General features: G+C 33.1%; 1 protein-coding gene across 1 annotated transcript in view; it reads left to right on the plus strand.

Moving 5' to 3' along the window:
- The first annotated feature begins 9767 nt into the window (after positions 1–9767).
- The window catches only part of LOC143225194 (protein turtle-like), a 112509-nt gene continuing 106026 nt past the window's right edge, over positions 9768–16250 (plus strand). The window contains exon 1 of the mRNA XM_076454177.1: positions 9768–10149. Coding sequence (XP_076310292.1) covers positions 10071–10149 — 79 coding nt within the window. The 5' untranslated portion in view covers positions 9768–10070. The remainder of the gene's footprint in view (positions 10150–16250) is intronic.

Consider the following 16250-nt stretch of genomic DNA (forward strand, 5'->3'; position numbering starts at 1 on the left):
AGGTTAATTAGTAGTTTTAATCTGATGATTACATTGAACAATTATTATACATCATGTTCTTAACAAAGTTAGTGACTGTTTATGTATTACTCCTTGTTAGTGTATACCTCTGAATTATTTTTTATTTGACAAATCTATTTAAAATTCATTAAAACTGAGTTATTATCGATTGCGTTCGTAAATTTCTAAAATAAACGAAAACTCAGCAACGATGGATACAACTTTAAAGTAATTAAAAATAACAAAATATTTGTATTTCCAACAATAAAATTTAATATGAGTAAAAATAAATTTGAAATGAGGTTTGGAGTCAGATGAAATATGTTAATCAGGTATATTGAGATTTTTAGGAGAATAGTTTGCACCAGCTTTCGCGATATAACTCTACTTTAAAATAATAATAATACCGTGAGCAGTAGCCCTCGACTGAGTTTAGGACTAACAAACGTTCCCTGGTGGGACAAGCATTAAATCTTCGACAAATATTGAACAGATAAGACCATTTAAAATTTTATGAACATTGAACTTAGGCCTTGGCTTGGCCAAGTGATTAAGGAGCTACACTCGTAACCCGAGAGTTGGGGATTCGAATCTCTGTCACAGCAAACATGCTTACTCTTTCAGCCTTGGGATAGTTACATTATGACGTTCAATCTCACTATTCCTTGATAAAAGAGTAGCTTAAGAGTTGGCGGTGGGTGGTGATGACAAGCTGCCTTTCTTTCTGTCTTATACTACTAAATTAGTAACGGCTAGCTCAAACAGCTCTCTTGTGGCTTTTAGCGAAATCCAAAAACAAACAAAACATTCAACTTTTAGCACTTGGTTTCAGTTTAGCAAAACATTTTGTGTGTGTATATATATATAGCTTAGTTTAAGTTTTCTTTAAATTTATCAGAAAAAATATTTTAAATATGGACAATATTACATTTTATTTGTTGTTGGTTAAAACTTTGACAGAAGTAACGTCTTGATAGTATGCAGTTTTTTCTAATCGATATAATTATATTGTGGTAATTTGCCTTTGAGGGAAATGGGAGTTTTGTACAGGTGCCAAAGATAATTACTGTAATTATTTAATGTAAATAAATGGTGGTAAATAAACGCTCTTGCACTGGAAAATAATTTGTCCTAAGTACCGCTTGTTTGGGCTAATCTATAATTAGACTAAAATGTCAAGTGTGAAGAAAAACATTATCCTAGAAATTTCTTAAAACTATTCTTTTATAAAGTTTTAAGATATATATTGACACGTGGCAGACAAAAACATGATTAAATTTGACTTTTTGAAATATGAGCTTTTTGTATGAAAAGGAAAATAAAACAATATTGTTACAAAGTTATTAATATGACTCGTTTTAAGTGCGAAACAATACAGTATTAACTTTAACAAACATGTAACTATGCATAAGAGCATATCACAGCTCTTAGGTCGGTATACGACAATATTTTGATTATATGTTTTTGCAATGAGTTGATCATAATAATAATACCATAAGTCATATAACGATATCTTAAAACCATCTTACCCTAGGAATGAAATCACCTTAGACTCTCTGAAAATGGTAAAATGTATTAAGAAAAATTCGCAAACGATACAAACTTATTCGAAGGTATAATATATTGCTATATAAATCTTTCGCTCAAAAACTTGCTTTTTTTCTCTCCATTTTATATTTATCTCTCATCAATTCGAAACTGGAGATTTGTAAAAAATACATACAAGTATCAGTGGGAAATATTTTCCAAGTTTCGATGGACACCATCCAGAACAGATGATGCTCTTAATATATTCATAGTCTTTATATGCAAATCTAAAAGTAAGGAAAGAATATTGAATATATTTTAAGAACGTTTTTGTTTAAAATTTACTAAATAAAGCTTATGACTTTTAATGTACGTTTGACGAAAATTTATTCCCGAAAAGCAAATGATGATATAATTAGTTTAAATGTGAGATTTTCTTTACAACCACCTTGTAATTTTTAATTGTACGGAGTATGCCTACCATCGACATTTGGTCCACATATCTTAGTTAACACACTCTATGCATTTAATAAACAAAATGTGTATAAAGAACATATTTCAAACACCACATCGTAACCCGTACCCTGAAGATCCTTTCAAATTATGCAGCGTCTTCAATTTAATTTTTGGTTAAATCTGTTTTGATCTTTAATATGTATATATTTATTTAAATATATAGCTTTATGAAGCCAAAGAGTTACCGTACCTTGCAAAAGTATTCACGCCTGCCAATAATGCTACATATTGATGAAATAAATGATATAAACAATTTTGTTATAAACTAGTTTTTATTCAAAACTCTAATGATCAAATTTAAAAATGTTATGTGTGAATATTTATTTGGAATTAAACACAAAGCTACACAATGTGCTATTTGTGATCTACCAACAACGGGTATCAAAACCGTGTCACCGTAGAGCATGTATGAAGGAGGTTAAAGAAATTATATATGAGATGAAATTTAATGATTGCATAAGTAAATTCCCTAAGTCAGTTCTTAGTGGAAGCACATTTTGGTAGCATATTCAGCTATGAATTTTTCTGGATAGGTCTCTATCAGCCTTACATAATAGTGTGGTGTAATTTTTACCCATTCTTCTAGGTAAAATCGCTCCAATTGTGACAAGTTCATTGAGCATAGCTAATAATCTACAATCTTCAAGTCTCGCCATAAAGTTTGTATTGGATTCAAATCAATACTTTAACTGCACAACTCCAGGACATTTACTTTCTTCTTTTGAAACCACTTCATTGTTTGGTCTTGTGCTTGGGGTCATGTTCTATTGAAATGTGAATTTTCGACCCAGTTTTAGATTCTTAGCTGACTCAAGTAGGTTTTCTTCTAAGATTCGCCGGTACTTTCTACCATTCATCTTGGCCTCAATTGTAACAAGTTTCCCAGTTCCTGATAATAAGAAGTATCCTCATAACATGATGCTACCACACTGGACATTTGGGATAGCGTTGACCGGGTGATGTCTGTACCAGACGCAATGCTTTTAATTTAGAGCAAACTCCTTACATGCTTCAAACGATTCTTTAACAGTAACGGCTCTGTCTTGCCAACGTAGGCCACCGTTCTGTATATTTGCAGATTATTATATTGTATATAGGTGAGAAACTCATATCTAAAGCATCGAGCCTTGTAAATTTTGAAAAGTCACTGTTGGCTTCATAACATTCCTCTCTGCATATTCCTCCTCCAAATAACATAGTTCTTCGCCGTACTCAAAGGGATAATTAGCGACTTTGAAATTTTCTTGTAACCTTTTCCTAACGTGTATTCTCTATCTCTTTACCCCTGATTTATTTGTACAGCTTCTTGGTCTTTCTGGTTGGTTTGTTGTATGATTATACGAGTTGTGGCTTGAAGCTAAGTTAAACTACTTTGATTACACACACACGCAGAAACATAAGCTGTTTCGCAATAATTACTGTATATTGAAGGAAAAAATAAAATGAATATAACATGCTATAAGTTGTTAAACACTAATAAGATCATAATTCTGTTTTTACTTAATGATAAACTGTATTACATGTGTATCCAGTGTAATATATTATGTGACAAAATGTAGTAAACACGCATATGTTTTATTAGACATTGCCTTTATGTTACCTGATCTTTGTGTTTCATTAGGCACTAGGCGTTAAGGATTGCAAATAATAAACAGTAGTGCATAGCACTTACAGTTTATGGTTCTCTAAACACTGAACGATAACAAATGTACGCTTTATTTACCGAAAGCTAGGTCTATGGTATTTTCTGTATTTTTCTAGACGCTTAGCAGTAGGAGCACATATAATTTCTGTAGACGCTTAAAAGTAGGAGCCCATTTAATTTCTCTGTTTCTCTAGACGCTTGATAAATGCAAATTCTGTTTTTGGTTTTTAAAGCTGTGCTTTAGTAGTTGTACAGTCTGTTTTAGTTATGTAATGTAATGGAAGAAAAAGTAATTGACTCTGCCATTTTTACTTCATATTCTTATAATTATCGTATGTATACACAATTCCTTACAAAATACGGCCCAGCATGGCCAAGCGCGTTAAAGCGTACGACTCGTAATCAGAGGGTCGCGGGTTCGAATCCCAGTCGCACCAAACATGCTCGCCCTTTCAGCCGTGGGAGCGTTATAATGTGACGGTCAATCCCACTGTTCGTTGGTAAAAGAGTAGCTCAAGAGTTGGCGGTGGGTGGTGATGAGTAGCTGCCTTCCCTCTAGTCTTACACTGCTAAATTAAGGACGGCTAGCACAGATAGCCCTCGAGTAGCTTTGTGCGAAATTCAAAAACAAACAAACAATTCCTTACAAAAGTATTCACCCCCCTGCAAAGTTTCCACATTTTGTTGCCTTTTGAGTATGTAATCACGAAACTTTATATTTAAAATCTACCTACTATATTTCAAACTGAGAAAGGTTAACAAACTCTGATATTATGAAAATAAATTAGATTTTCAAAGAAAATTTGTTTTGTTTGTTTTGAATTTCGCGCCAAGCTACACAAGGGCTATCTGCGCTAGTTGTCTCTAATTTAGCTGTGTGAGACTAGAGGGAAGGCAGCTAGTCATCACCACCTACCGCCAAATTTTGGATTACTTTTTTACCAAATAACAGTGGAATTGAGCGTCATATTATAATGCTCCACAACTGAAAAAATAAGCATGTTTAGTGGGAGGATAATTCGAATCCACTATCTTCAGATCTTGAGTCAAGTGACCAATTACTTGGCTTTGCCGAGCCAAAGAAAAATAGAATAATCTTAATTGCATATGTATTCAACCGCTTTTTTACAGCAACCCTAAATTAATTCAGGTGCAAAATATTAGTTTGGCATGTCATACAATTTGTGTAATGGTACTGTCTGTTCAAGCCACAAATCACATAGTAATATTACAAACCAACCCGTAAAGACCAAGGAGCTTTCAAATAAGTCAGAGATAAAGTGGAAAAGAGTCACAGATCAGGAGAAGATTACAATGAATTTAAAAGTCTCCGATTATTTATTTGTATATAATGAGATCATTTATTTAAGAAGGAAACTGAATAGAGATGCCACTGTGAAGCAAGCAGTGACTCTGAAAGATTTGCAAAGTCCCACGTATAAAATGGGAGTCAGTGTTCATATATCGAAAACATCCCTGTTTCTATACAAAAATAAAATATATGGGCAAGTGGATAGAAAGAAGCCATAACTTAAAAAGAATTACAATAGATCTTGTACAAAATTTGCGACAAAGCACGTAAATGAAAACACGTGTCAGAGGTTTTCTTCTCAGACGAGACAAAAATTGATTTTTTGTTCTAAATTCAAAACGTTGCTCGCTAGCCCAACACAACGCATTACGTAGTCAACACCATTCCGAGTGTTAATATAATGGTGACAACATTATGTTATGGGGATGCTTCTCATCAGCAAATACTGAGAAGTTTGTCATAACTGAGAGAAAGGTGAATAGTACAAATTACAGACCAATCTTAGGAGAAAACCTCCTTGAATGAGCCAGGAATCTAAAACTGGATCGAAAATTCACATTTCCATAGGCCATGATCCAAAAGACAAAGCCAAAGCCACATTGTAGTGGTTTCAAAAGAAGAAAGTGAATGTCCTGGAGTAGCGCAGTCAAAGTTTGGACTTGAATTCAATAAAAACTTTATGGCGAGACTTGGAGGTTATTATATTTCATCAAAGATCCCCAGTGAAATTGTCATAATTTGAGTGATTTTACAAGGAATAATGGGCAAACATTACACTATTCCTTTGTGTAAAACTGGTAGAGACCTATCCAGAACGATTCATAGCTATAACTGCTGCTAAAATGTGCTTCTACTATGTACTGACTTAGAGAGCTTAATTCTTATGTGATCAACAAATCTCTTTTTGTATATTTTATTTGCAAGTCTTTCCGACATTCAACGTTTTCCATACATAACATGTTAAGTTTGATCTTTAGAGTTTTGACTAAAAACAAGTTTATTAAAAATTATTTACATTATTTGTATTTCATCCAAACTAGACATTATTGGTACGGAGTTAATAGTTTTGCAAGGCGCTGTACACTTTCACCCATACACATACGTTTATTTCTGTATGTGTGTAAGAAGATAGGTAAAGTTAATTTATTATCAAGCAAGCCAGTACACAAAGGGCTAGCAATGACCTATTTACCACAAGTATTGTACCTAATCATTTTAGAATTTTATGTTCTTAGGCTTATCGCTGAGTCACCAGCAAAAGTGAAGGAGAAAGAGAAAGAAAAAGGAAAGTTGAAAACAAAAAAGGCTATGAACTAATAGATTTGTTTGATATTTTGTAATTATAATAGTTTTACTACGTATATTTTGAATTCAATAAAACAGAATAATTGTAGATTATTAGCAAGGGAGACGTAACTGAATATTTTAGCACTGTCATGAATACATGATCTGTCTCTTTAAATTTTACATTGAGATAATAATAAATACAAAGCCTATGAATACGCCGCCAGCCAAATAGAAGGTTTTCTGTGCATAGTCGTATATGTTTTATTTCTATTTCCTTCGAGCTATGTAAAACACTTCAATGTGTATGGGATGACAAATGTGTTCGATTCCCAGCTAATTCAAAGCTCCCTAGAGGAATGCTGTTAAGGAAAGTTAGTCTTAACTACCTTTATGTGAGGTGTTTGTGATTTGTGTTTGTTACAGTGAATGTAGCTTCCCTACCTTTGAGCCGCAATGGAGCTGTCATCACTCCAGTCTTCAGGAATGATGGTTTTTGTTGGAGATTCTGACTGTCATTTGTCACCAACGGACCCTTAGGTGTCAGAGAAGGTGTTATTAGCAACCAAGTCTTATTCACAAGAAGACCAAACCTCCACTCCTGTGTACGGTGTAGCAAGGACAAAAAAGTCTTAGACTGAAAGTGGTGATCTATAATTTATATCTGCCTCAAAATAGTTTGTAAGATCTTCTACGTCAGTTTGTATATTACGGATGTAAATTCTACAGTTTCATTTCTTTGTAATAGACATGCTGTATATACACTAGGTCTATTGTGTACAAAAGTGTTTTTATTTACCTGTAGTAATATGTTTAGCTAGTAATAACCTCACTAAGACCAGTCACAAGTTGGAACTTTCTTTTGCTTACCAATTTACCTTTCGTGGAATATGTCAGACGAGTAGAAATATTCGCCTTGTTTGAGTGCTTCACATTTTCTGCATCTAAAAATAAAAGTTGATATTTGCAAAGGTATATGTGCTTGTCAACATTTTAAGGAGTTTATTTTCATTTACAAAAATATTAGGTTGAAATCTGTTTTTTGACACTTAAATATATATTTGCAAAAATAAAGAAAATTGGTTTATTTGAATTATTTGAGAATGATTCCAGTCTGCAGACGAACTACCTTTACGAAACAACCACAAATGTATATGGATACAATAATACCTGTGGAAAACCTGTATTTCCTGCAGAAGTAATAGTGAATGACAAATCAATATTTATAATCGAATAGACAAATACGTAACAAAGATGTAGATAAGGTCGTTAAAAAACTCAATTAGGTGGCTATCGCGTCAGCTTTTTATTTATTGTTAAACTTTATAATTTGAGGAAAAGGCAGTGTGAGTCGAACAAAGATCTCATGTCTGCAAGAAACACAATAGCCGTGGGTGGTTTACAATGTGTATACAAAGACCCCTTTAAAACATATGTGTGGCAAAGCATTTTGTAATTTTACTTTGTTCTTCCCTTATAAAAACATTAAGATTCTCCACTAAAGAGCATTTTTGAGTCAGTTTGAGCACATGAATGTGTATCTTATAACTTGACTCATTAATTTCAAAAGTTACAAGGGAAATGTTTGAGGGATCAGTAAGAGTCTGTTTTTGTTAGAGATTTGGACATATGAGAACATAATCAAGAACAGAAAGAAAGTGTAAAAATAAACATAAATGCTAAAAATAAATTAAATTTTAAGTGCTGACTAATCATAGATAAGAATAACAATAACGTATTCAAGATGTTTTTTTATTCACAAATCCCACTGAAGTTAATTGCTATATCACGAACTAACTAATGTGAAAACTTTATTTTAGTCATAAAATCGATTGTTTCAATGTTTAGAACTTTAGAACCACGTTGAAATGTTTTACTTGACATAATAAGTTTGTATTCAAAAAACCAATAGTACGAATTATGTCAGTATTTATCTTATGTAAATACATTTGATATTTCATTAAAAGACAATGTTAGCGTACTGAATTAACGTTTTTGTATCGTTTCTTGACTTCTCATGACGAGTAACTTTCTTACAGAGTTGATGGATGAATGCATATTGTTCATCAAACATTGTTATAAAATACTTGTTTTTGTATTCTACTACTGTCACTTGTGCAAGAATTCTGTTCATTTTTCTTCTTTTTTTTTGCTCGTGACCACAAACCTTCACATGAATTATCTTTATTTGATTTATAATAGTCAAGATAGAGGAAACATTTTACCTCTAATTACTGGCAGCAGAGCACGTGACCTCTGCAAATTCCTGTAGGTTACGTGGCTATAAGACCTTTAACACCTGTCACACGAGCCAGGCCAGCATCTATTGATTTGGTTTGGTTTGTTTTGAATTTCAAGCTAAGCTATCTACGCTAGCCGTCTCTCATTTAACAGTGTAAAACTAAAGGAAAAGCAGCTAGTCATCGACACCCACTGCCAACTCTTAGGCTACTCTTTTACCAACGAAATGTGGGATTGACCGTCACTTTTATAACGCCCCCACGGCTGAAAGGGTAAGCATGTTTGGTGTGACGGGGATTCGAACCCGCGACCTTCGGATTAGAGTCGAGTGCCTTAACCACCTGGCTATGCCGAACCTCATCTATTAGTACCAAAATACCGAGACTAGGATTGTCAGAAAAGTGTACGGTCATTCCAGAAATCGATGATTTGAGGTTATTTTGATAGATCTCAATAAATTAAGCTTGACACCAGTTAAAAAAACACACTAGATGTTAATGAAAGTATAACAATGAAATGTGTATGGTCATGTGTATCATGGTAATGCCATACTGTGCATTATACCATAATACTTATATATAAATACTTTTTGCTGCAGAAATGGCATTTTTAATTTTAGAATAACTAAGGATATCATATTGTAATGCATCGTGCTTCACCTTCAACACTGTGGTGTCAGTTGCACAAAATATTAAATTAATATGATTTCAATTTCACTTGTTAAAGATAACAATAGTATTTTTCCTATTCATCGGCGAATCTCCGATTCAGTTGATATGCAAAATCGATTCAAATAAGTTCTCCCTTCATCTGACATTTCCTCACGATTTAACTTAATACTTACATATAAACCAACTCATTCACATCTAAAACATTTCAAAAATATTTTCATTGCTACAACGGTTACCTTCCCCATGTTGACTGTCATGGTTTCTGGCAGGTCACAGGTTTGATAAAGAGACATGGTAAACATCTTTTTCTCTAATGAAAACAATCCAAACCTTTTCGAAATCACTGTTTGTTTGTTTTTAAAATCCACATCAAGATGCTGGAATGCCTTGTGTGGCAGGTATTAATATTATTCATTTGGTTATAATCACTCATATAAAACCTGCATCGTATAAAATATTTATCAAAGTTCGACCTAAATGGCGAAGCATAGATGGCGCTTCACACTTGCAAACTTCCAAACGTAGAAGTTCACAGAATAAATGCGTGTAATACCTGGCCTTGGCAACTTATCAGTGAGATGCGTGACTTTGGTAGAAACAGGACATACCAAGATTTAGCTGCTGAGTTGATGTAGCACCATTCTGAGCAGACGACTTTAAAGTGAAAGTGTTAATGATAAATGGAGTTGGATACTTCAGATGTTAAAGTGTAAAAGTTTTACCATGTACCACAAACAAATAACAGTAATTCTCTAACTGTAGTTAAGCTTGTAAACACTCGTTTTTATTAGATAGAATGAAAATATAGAAGAAATGTACCTTCGAGAAGCAAGAAGAATCTAGAATATTTTGTGAAAATAAGAAATCTGCTGCCATGAAAAAGTTAAAATTCTGTACATTTTTAAGTTTTCTTCTGTGGATCCACGCTCCTGAAAGTCTGGGACAGAGTTCAGGTGAGTAGAGGTAATTCTCGTCGTTAAAGACTATATTGTTTGAAAGTTAGGATCAAAATAATTAGAGTTGCTTATATCATTGATTCAACAAATCAATAATAAAGAACTTTATATCACTGAAAAGCCAAATGAATGAGATCGTACAGGAACGATTCCACAATTTTTTTATTTTACTTTGTACATATAAAAACAGTATAAGGAAGGCTACAGGGCATATTGTAGTTATGTATCTGAAAATATTGTCGTATCTGACACTGCTTTAACAAACACCACATATTTTATTTTAACAGGCTTTATACGTAAAACTTTATAAAGTTATGTTTTAAAAAATCAGTTTTATCTATTCTTACCATGAGATACGAAAATAATTCAATACTAGTTTTATTGTGAATTTGTCAATATTTGGTGATCAGCAAATCCGTGTTATAATACGGAAATATACATGCAAAGGCTTTGGTAATTCTAAAGTCATTGCCCTCACATTTTGTATACGTTTTTCGAATGATGTGAATATGCAGATTTAGCCTTTAGAAGGTATTATCATCTAGACTAAGGTGGTTTATTTCCGCACTACTTTCTGAAGTTTCCTATCCTTAGATTGACGAAGATCGCAGTCATCTTTTGGCAACGTATGAATATTTTCACAGTTGTATCTCTGTCATCATACGAGACTATTCGTTTCAGTTTTAATTTTTTTTCAGATTATTTGTTGACAAGAAAGCATGAAATAATTTTTTGTTGTTACAGCATAATAAAATAAACTACTAATACGTTTTTTATTTTGTTTCTGAAATACTTTGGGTTATACTGCATGAGTCTATATTTTATAAGATAATCGGTTATATGGTTGGTTGAGACTAGTACTTCGTTTGTTTGGGCTTCCCTCCTTCGGATTCATGAGGTTGCTTGCGCTATTGCACACTGCCATACACACAGATCTGTGCACCATTATTATGTGGTTTACGATTTACTGAATCAAAGTTAGCACGTGTGATAACCCTATCTCCATTTCACAAATTTCATGTTTACTGACAAGATTATGGAGAAATATTTAAATATTTCATTTACTTCTTTATGCCATAGTTATTAGAAAGACTAAGTCAGTTCTAGCTAATCTCAAAACGCGCCATCGATCCGACAAGCAGTGTTGGTTTCTTTTTTGTACACTTTACATTGTACATTGACATTCATCAACGTTTCCTGAAAAACTATTTTATCGAAAAATACTGTTGCTAAGATGTATGCTAGTATAAACCATAGAAGTTACATGCATATGATGAATTTACATCAAGTTATTAAAACTATATTTAATATCTGTTATTACATAACAGTTTATCATAGTTTTATTAGTCATTTATTTTCACAGTAAATTATCACTTATGAAATGTTACTGATTAAACACAACTTTTTGAATTTTTTTTTACTTTGTACTACATTCTTTTTTACATTATACAGAGGATTAAATATCATATATCAAAATTAGAGTGTCGCCACTTCATTACATTCAGGTCGCCACGTCCGTTCATGCTCTGTTTGATGACATTGTATTTTAACAAGATATTCTTTCGGCGTAGCTTCTATCGCTGAAATTTTAGTCCAAAAGAACATTATGCATCTCTACATTTTTTCCATAATCCATTTGGTGCTCGAGTACAACGATTTCCCATCTCCCGATTCAATGGTCCAATTGCATCCAATGATTTGTTTGGAATTTCTTCGTAAAGAAAATGGCGTCGATACACATTGCCTGAAAGACAATACTGGTGAACCAAAAACCAGTTGGCTTTATTTCTAGGTGGAGATTCTTCTTGACCATGTTGCATAATGCTGTCAGGGATATGTCGATAGCTTTGGCCAGTGACCTTTGTGTTCTTCGATTCTCCCGCGTTACAAGATATCGTATTTTATTTATCACGATTGACTAACAAATTGTCACAGGTCTTTTTATTTTTTTTTGTTTCTAGTGAAGTTTATACGTATTTCTTGTTTTTCACTACCATTAAATGTAAGTTATACATCCTTAATTAAACCACGTTTGTGATCAATGTATATGACATCATACACAAAATCCTACAAAATCCCAAATAACGTAAAAACATTGACTTTATATAAGTTGTTGCTGTCATGTGACATGTTTATTTGCGTACTCAACACTGCATTAGAACCTCTATGGCCAAGCGTGTTTAGGAGTTCGACTCATAATCCGAGGGTCGCGGGTTCGAATCCCAGTCGCACCAAACATGCTCGCCCTTTCAGCCGTGGGAGCATTATAATGTTACGGTCAATTCCACTATTCGTTGGTAAAAGAGTAGCTCAAAAGTTGGCGGTGGGTGGTGATGACTAGCTGCCTTTCCTCTAGTCTTACACTGCTAAATTAGGGACGGCTAGCGCAGATAGCCCTCGAATAGCTTTGCGCGAAATTCAAAAAACAAGAACTTTTATTTGGGAGTACATACACATTCTGAAACATCATTTTAGTACAAGTAATAAAGAATATTTTTGAAAAGTGCAACGAGGTTTACCTCATTGATGTAATAATTCTCAAGTATATAGGTTTTAATGTCGTATGTGATGAAAAAAATCCTCACTATAAAAACTATAACTTATTATCAGTAAGTAAAGTAAAAACGAAATTATTGATTATAGAAGATTATCCAGTATATTTATATGCATGATGATTATGTGTTCGCCTTCGTGTCTTTTTGGTGTAGGATATACTGATAAGAAGTTAATTTCATTCGTATCATTTAATATTGTAATTGCAATTTCTATGTCATAGCAACGATAACCGATTGACTGACCCTGTAATATACGTGTCTGCGTGTAAGAGCCTTTTGTGCAATACTATGCACGTATATTAATACTTTGTTAATCTGTATACCTTATTTTGCTTATGTAAGTATGGATATGACCTAAGTTCAACCAAGAAAGTTAGGTAATTGACTCGTAAGTAGATAACCATATGTATAATATACAGGAGATTTAGCTTTGTTCATTATATTTATATGAGCCCTTGATACGCTTACGATGTGCGAATTTGTATGTAAATGAATAATTCTAGCTCAAAAGTTAAGCCATATAAAACCATTATGTTTTTATCATGTAACGACTGAAAACATCAAGGTTCTCCACTAGGACAGCGGTCAGTCTGCGGAATTATGATGCTAAAAAGCAAGGATTCGTTTCCCCTCAGCGGACGCAGCAGACGGAGATGTGGCTTTGCTATAAGAAAGCAAAAAAAATTCTTAGTTTTATACAATTTATTTCAAATAACTGGAAAATGTGAAACTTTTTTTCAACTTTATAGAAAGTATTATGATAATATACGTGCAGGAGCTGCATGAAAAATAATTTAAAAGTACAAAAGAGATAGCTGTAAGGTTACTAATACTGCTGGAAGGAAATGGGATTTCCTGCTCAGCAAGCATTGAACTTTTGTTCAGAGCTTTTACCTAAGTAATATATTTAAAATGTGGATCAACTTTTGTTTTAGTAAATCTTATCTTTATGAACTTGTTAAAACTGATAAACCCCTAAAGGTAAACACCTTTCCATGCATATTTTGAGGTTGTAATTTACATTTGAATGGACGTTAAAATCAGCCGAAATGCCTACTAAATTATTTATACAATTTTTCTTGAACTTCCAATGAACGAACGTCAGATATACCAAAATGGTTACTTTATCAACAAGAAAGATTTTATTTATTATTTTTACATGCTAGCCACCAGTATAAATAAAAGTCGTCGTGAAATATGTTTTAGTTTTTGTCCCTGTGCATCACTTACTTTAAACCGCCTTTTCATCTCTTCAGTTATTAGAAATAAACTGGGGAATATGAAAACATTATAATTACACAGTAAACAATCAGTATATATAAACGTGGATGTCTCTCTTTATTTCTACAAGTCTGTTCCTTATGCACAGCCATATTTTCATAACTACAGACTCCACACTCTCAGTACGATACGCCTTTGTGAGGAAAGTAACATGCTATATGTTACCGTTGCCCCAGAGGATACAAATTGAGTCCAAATTGACCAATATTACAATTTTTAGCAAATAGCACGACAAAGTGAAAAGGCTAAACATTTCTGTACCGCATGAAATATACATGAAATCCAGTTGGGCAACACTATTCAGCTACATTTTGATAATTTTATTTGACTTCAAACCATGGATGCGTCGCCGTTTCTAAATTGTAGTCACCCCCCACATCATTTTATTATATAGTGCTTGTGTGCAGCCTTCTCTAATTTTAACCACAGAAAGGACAGACAGTAAGAAGCATCCATCGTCACAAGGACTTTATTTGCGTAATGGAATTGGCTGTCGCTTCCATAACGCTGAAAGTGCGAAACGTATTCTGTGGCATCTTACCTCATCCTCAGAACATTCTATCCATACCCAACACATTAGCCATTCATCCACGCCCGATCAAATAGCAAGCTAATTCCAAGCATAACTAACAAGTTTCTGCCAATACCGCCAAAACCTTTTAAGCAAATTTGATGACGTAATAAAAATTTCTTTACTTAATTGAATGGTATTGAGAAAGTATTTAGTTTTGGGTTTCTCTCGGTTTGATAAAAAAAACCCATTAATTTCATATTTGCCTGCTTTAGTATTCTCATTTAATTAAATATTTAAAAGATTATCCGTATGTTCTTTGTTACTGGTTCATTTGGAATGTTAAAAATTTACGTAAGTTAGTAAAGCTTATCATTCTTATTACCGAAAGAAATCAAATAACTCGTTATTAAAGAAAGCAAACTCTTAATAATATTAAAAAATATACAAATTTGGCTGTCAGTAAGCTAAGTAAAAGGAATAATATTCTTCGTTTAAATAAATGTGGAGCCATTATTAAACTGATACACGTTACGCATTATTATTTTCCGACGAATCTCCGATTTAATGTTACGTATGTTAACGAATCACTGTTTTAAGTAACCAGAACTTTGAATACGAATATAGTAGATAATTGTTAATATATATTAAAAATATTTGCCAACAAAATTGATACGCATAATTTTATTCTTGTAACGCAAATATATTTTAATATATAAACATAAAAACAATTTATGATAACTGTTATTACTAACAGTTATTACAAATAATGGTTTATATACAACAGTTTTACAAGCTTACAAACAATGCTGAGTCTCATATCCGTTCATAACTAAATATTTTATTGACGATCCAAGACTACAACGAGCAAATTAATTGTGAGTTGATATTGTTGCACCTACTTTAAGTTAGCTAGGCTTTATTAGTATCGCACTAGTACGAGTTCACTTCTCACGCTGAGGATATTTAATTACTGTCTTTGTAGAAATACTAACGTCCAAAGTTACTCAGTAAAGATAAACGATTTGTAATGTTCGAAACCTATAACATTCCTGGTACAGTTTTGTAGTTTTCCTATTAATAGACGCTATTCACAATTATTAAAGCCCTCGGTGGACTCAGCAGATAGCTCGATGTGGGTTTGCTGTAAGAAAACACAAAATAAACTATTAAAGCTTCTTAGGCCTATGGTACACTGACTGTTAACTCGAGTTCATACAATATTTTTGCTGCTTTCGTTACACAAGTATTGATCATTTTTACAATTTCAAGTATTTCTATAAATTTCGAGAACAGGCGGGACTTGCAAAATGCATAATTGATAATTTATAACACAGGGAAAAAGATAACTATAATGAAACAAGCGTAGGTTTTAAATTAAACGTATAGCACTAAATCTGTTACAGCAACCTAGGTTTGTAGCGATACACAAAGTGAAAGTAGGTAGTCTATACCATCCATTGCCAGCTCTTGAGACACCAATGTCAAACCTTATAGCAGAATTTGATTGTTATTTCTATTACGCACCCACTGATCCAAAGTGAGAAACATGAACTTTTAGTTGTCGATACACAGGCTCAACACTGGGCCACGTATGCCCATTAATTGACGAGATATTCTAATAAGATAAAAATTAAGATTGCAAAGGTGTTATAATTTCATAATTTCGAATAAAATTACTCTAAAGCTGTTTGGATATAGCTTCCATAATATTGAACTGATAGACTAGAGATAATGACAAACAGTCAACA

The sequence above is a fragment of the Tachypleus tridentatus genome, chromosome 9 (assembly GCF_004210375.1).
Source record: "Tachypleus tridentatus isolate NWPU-2018 chromosome 9, ASM421037v1, whole genome shotgun sequence".
In the NCBI taxonomy this organism is placed as follows: Eukaryota; Metazoa; Arthropoda; class Merostomata; order Xiphosura; family Limulidae; genus Tachypleus; species Tachypleus tridentatus.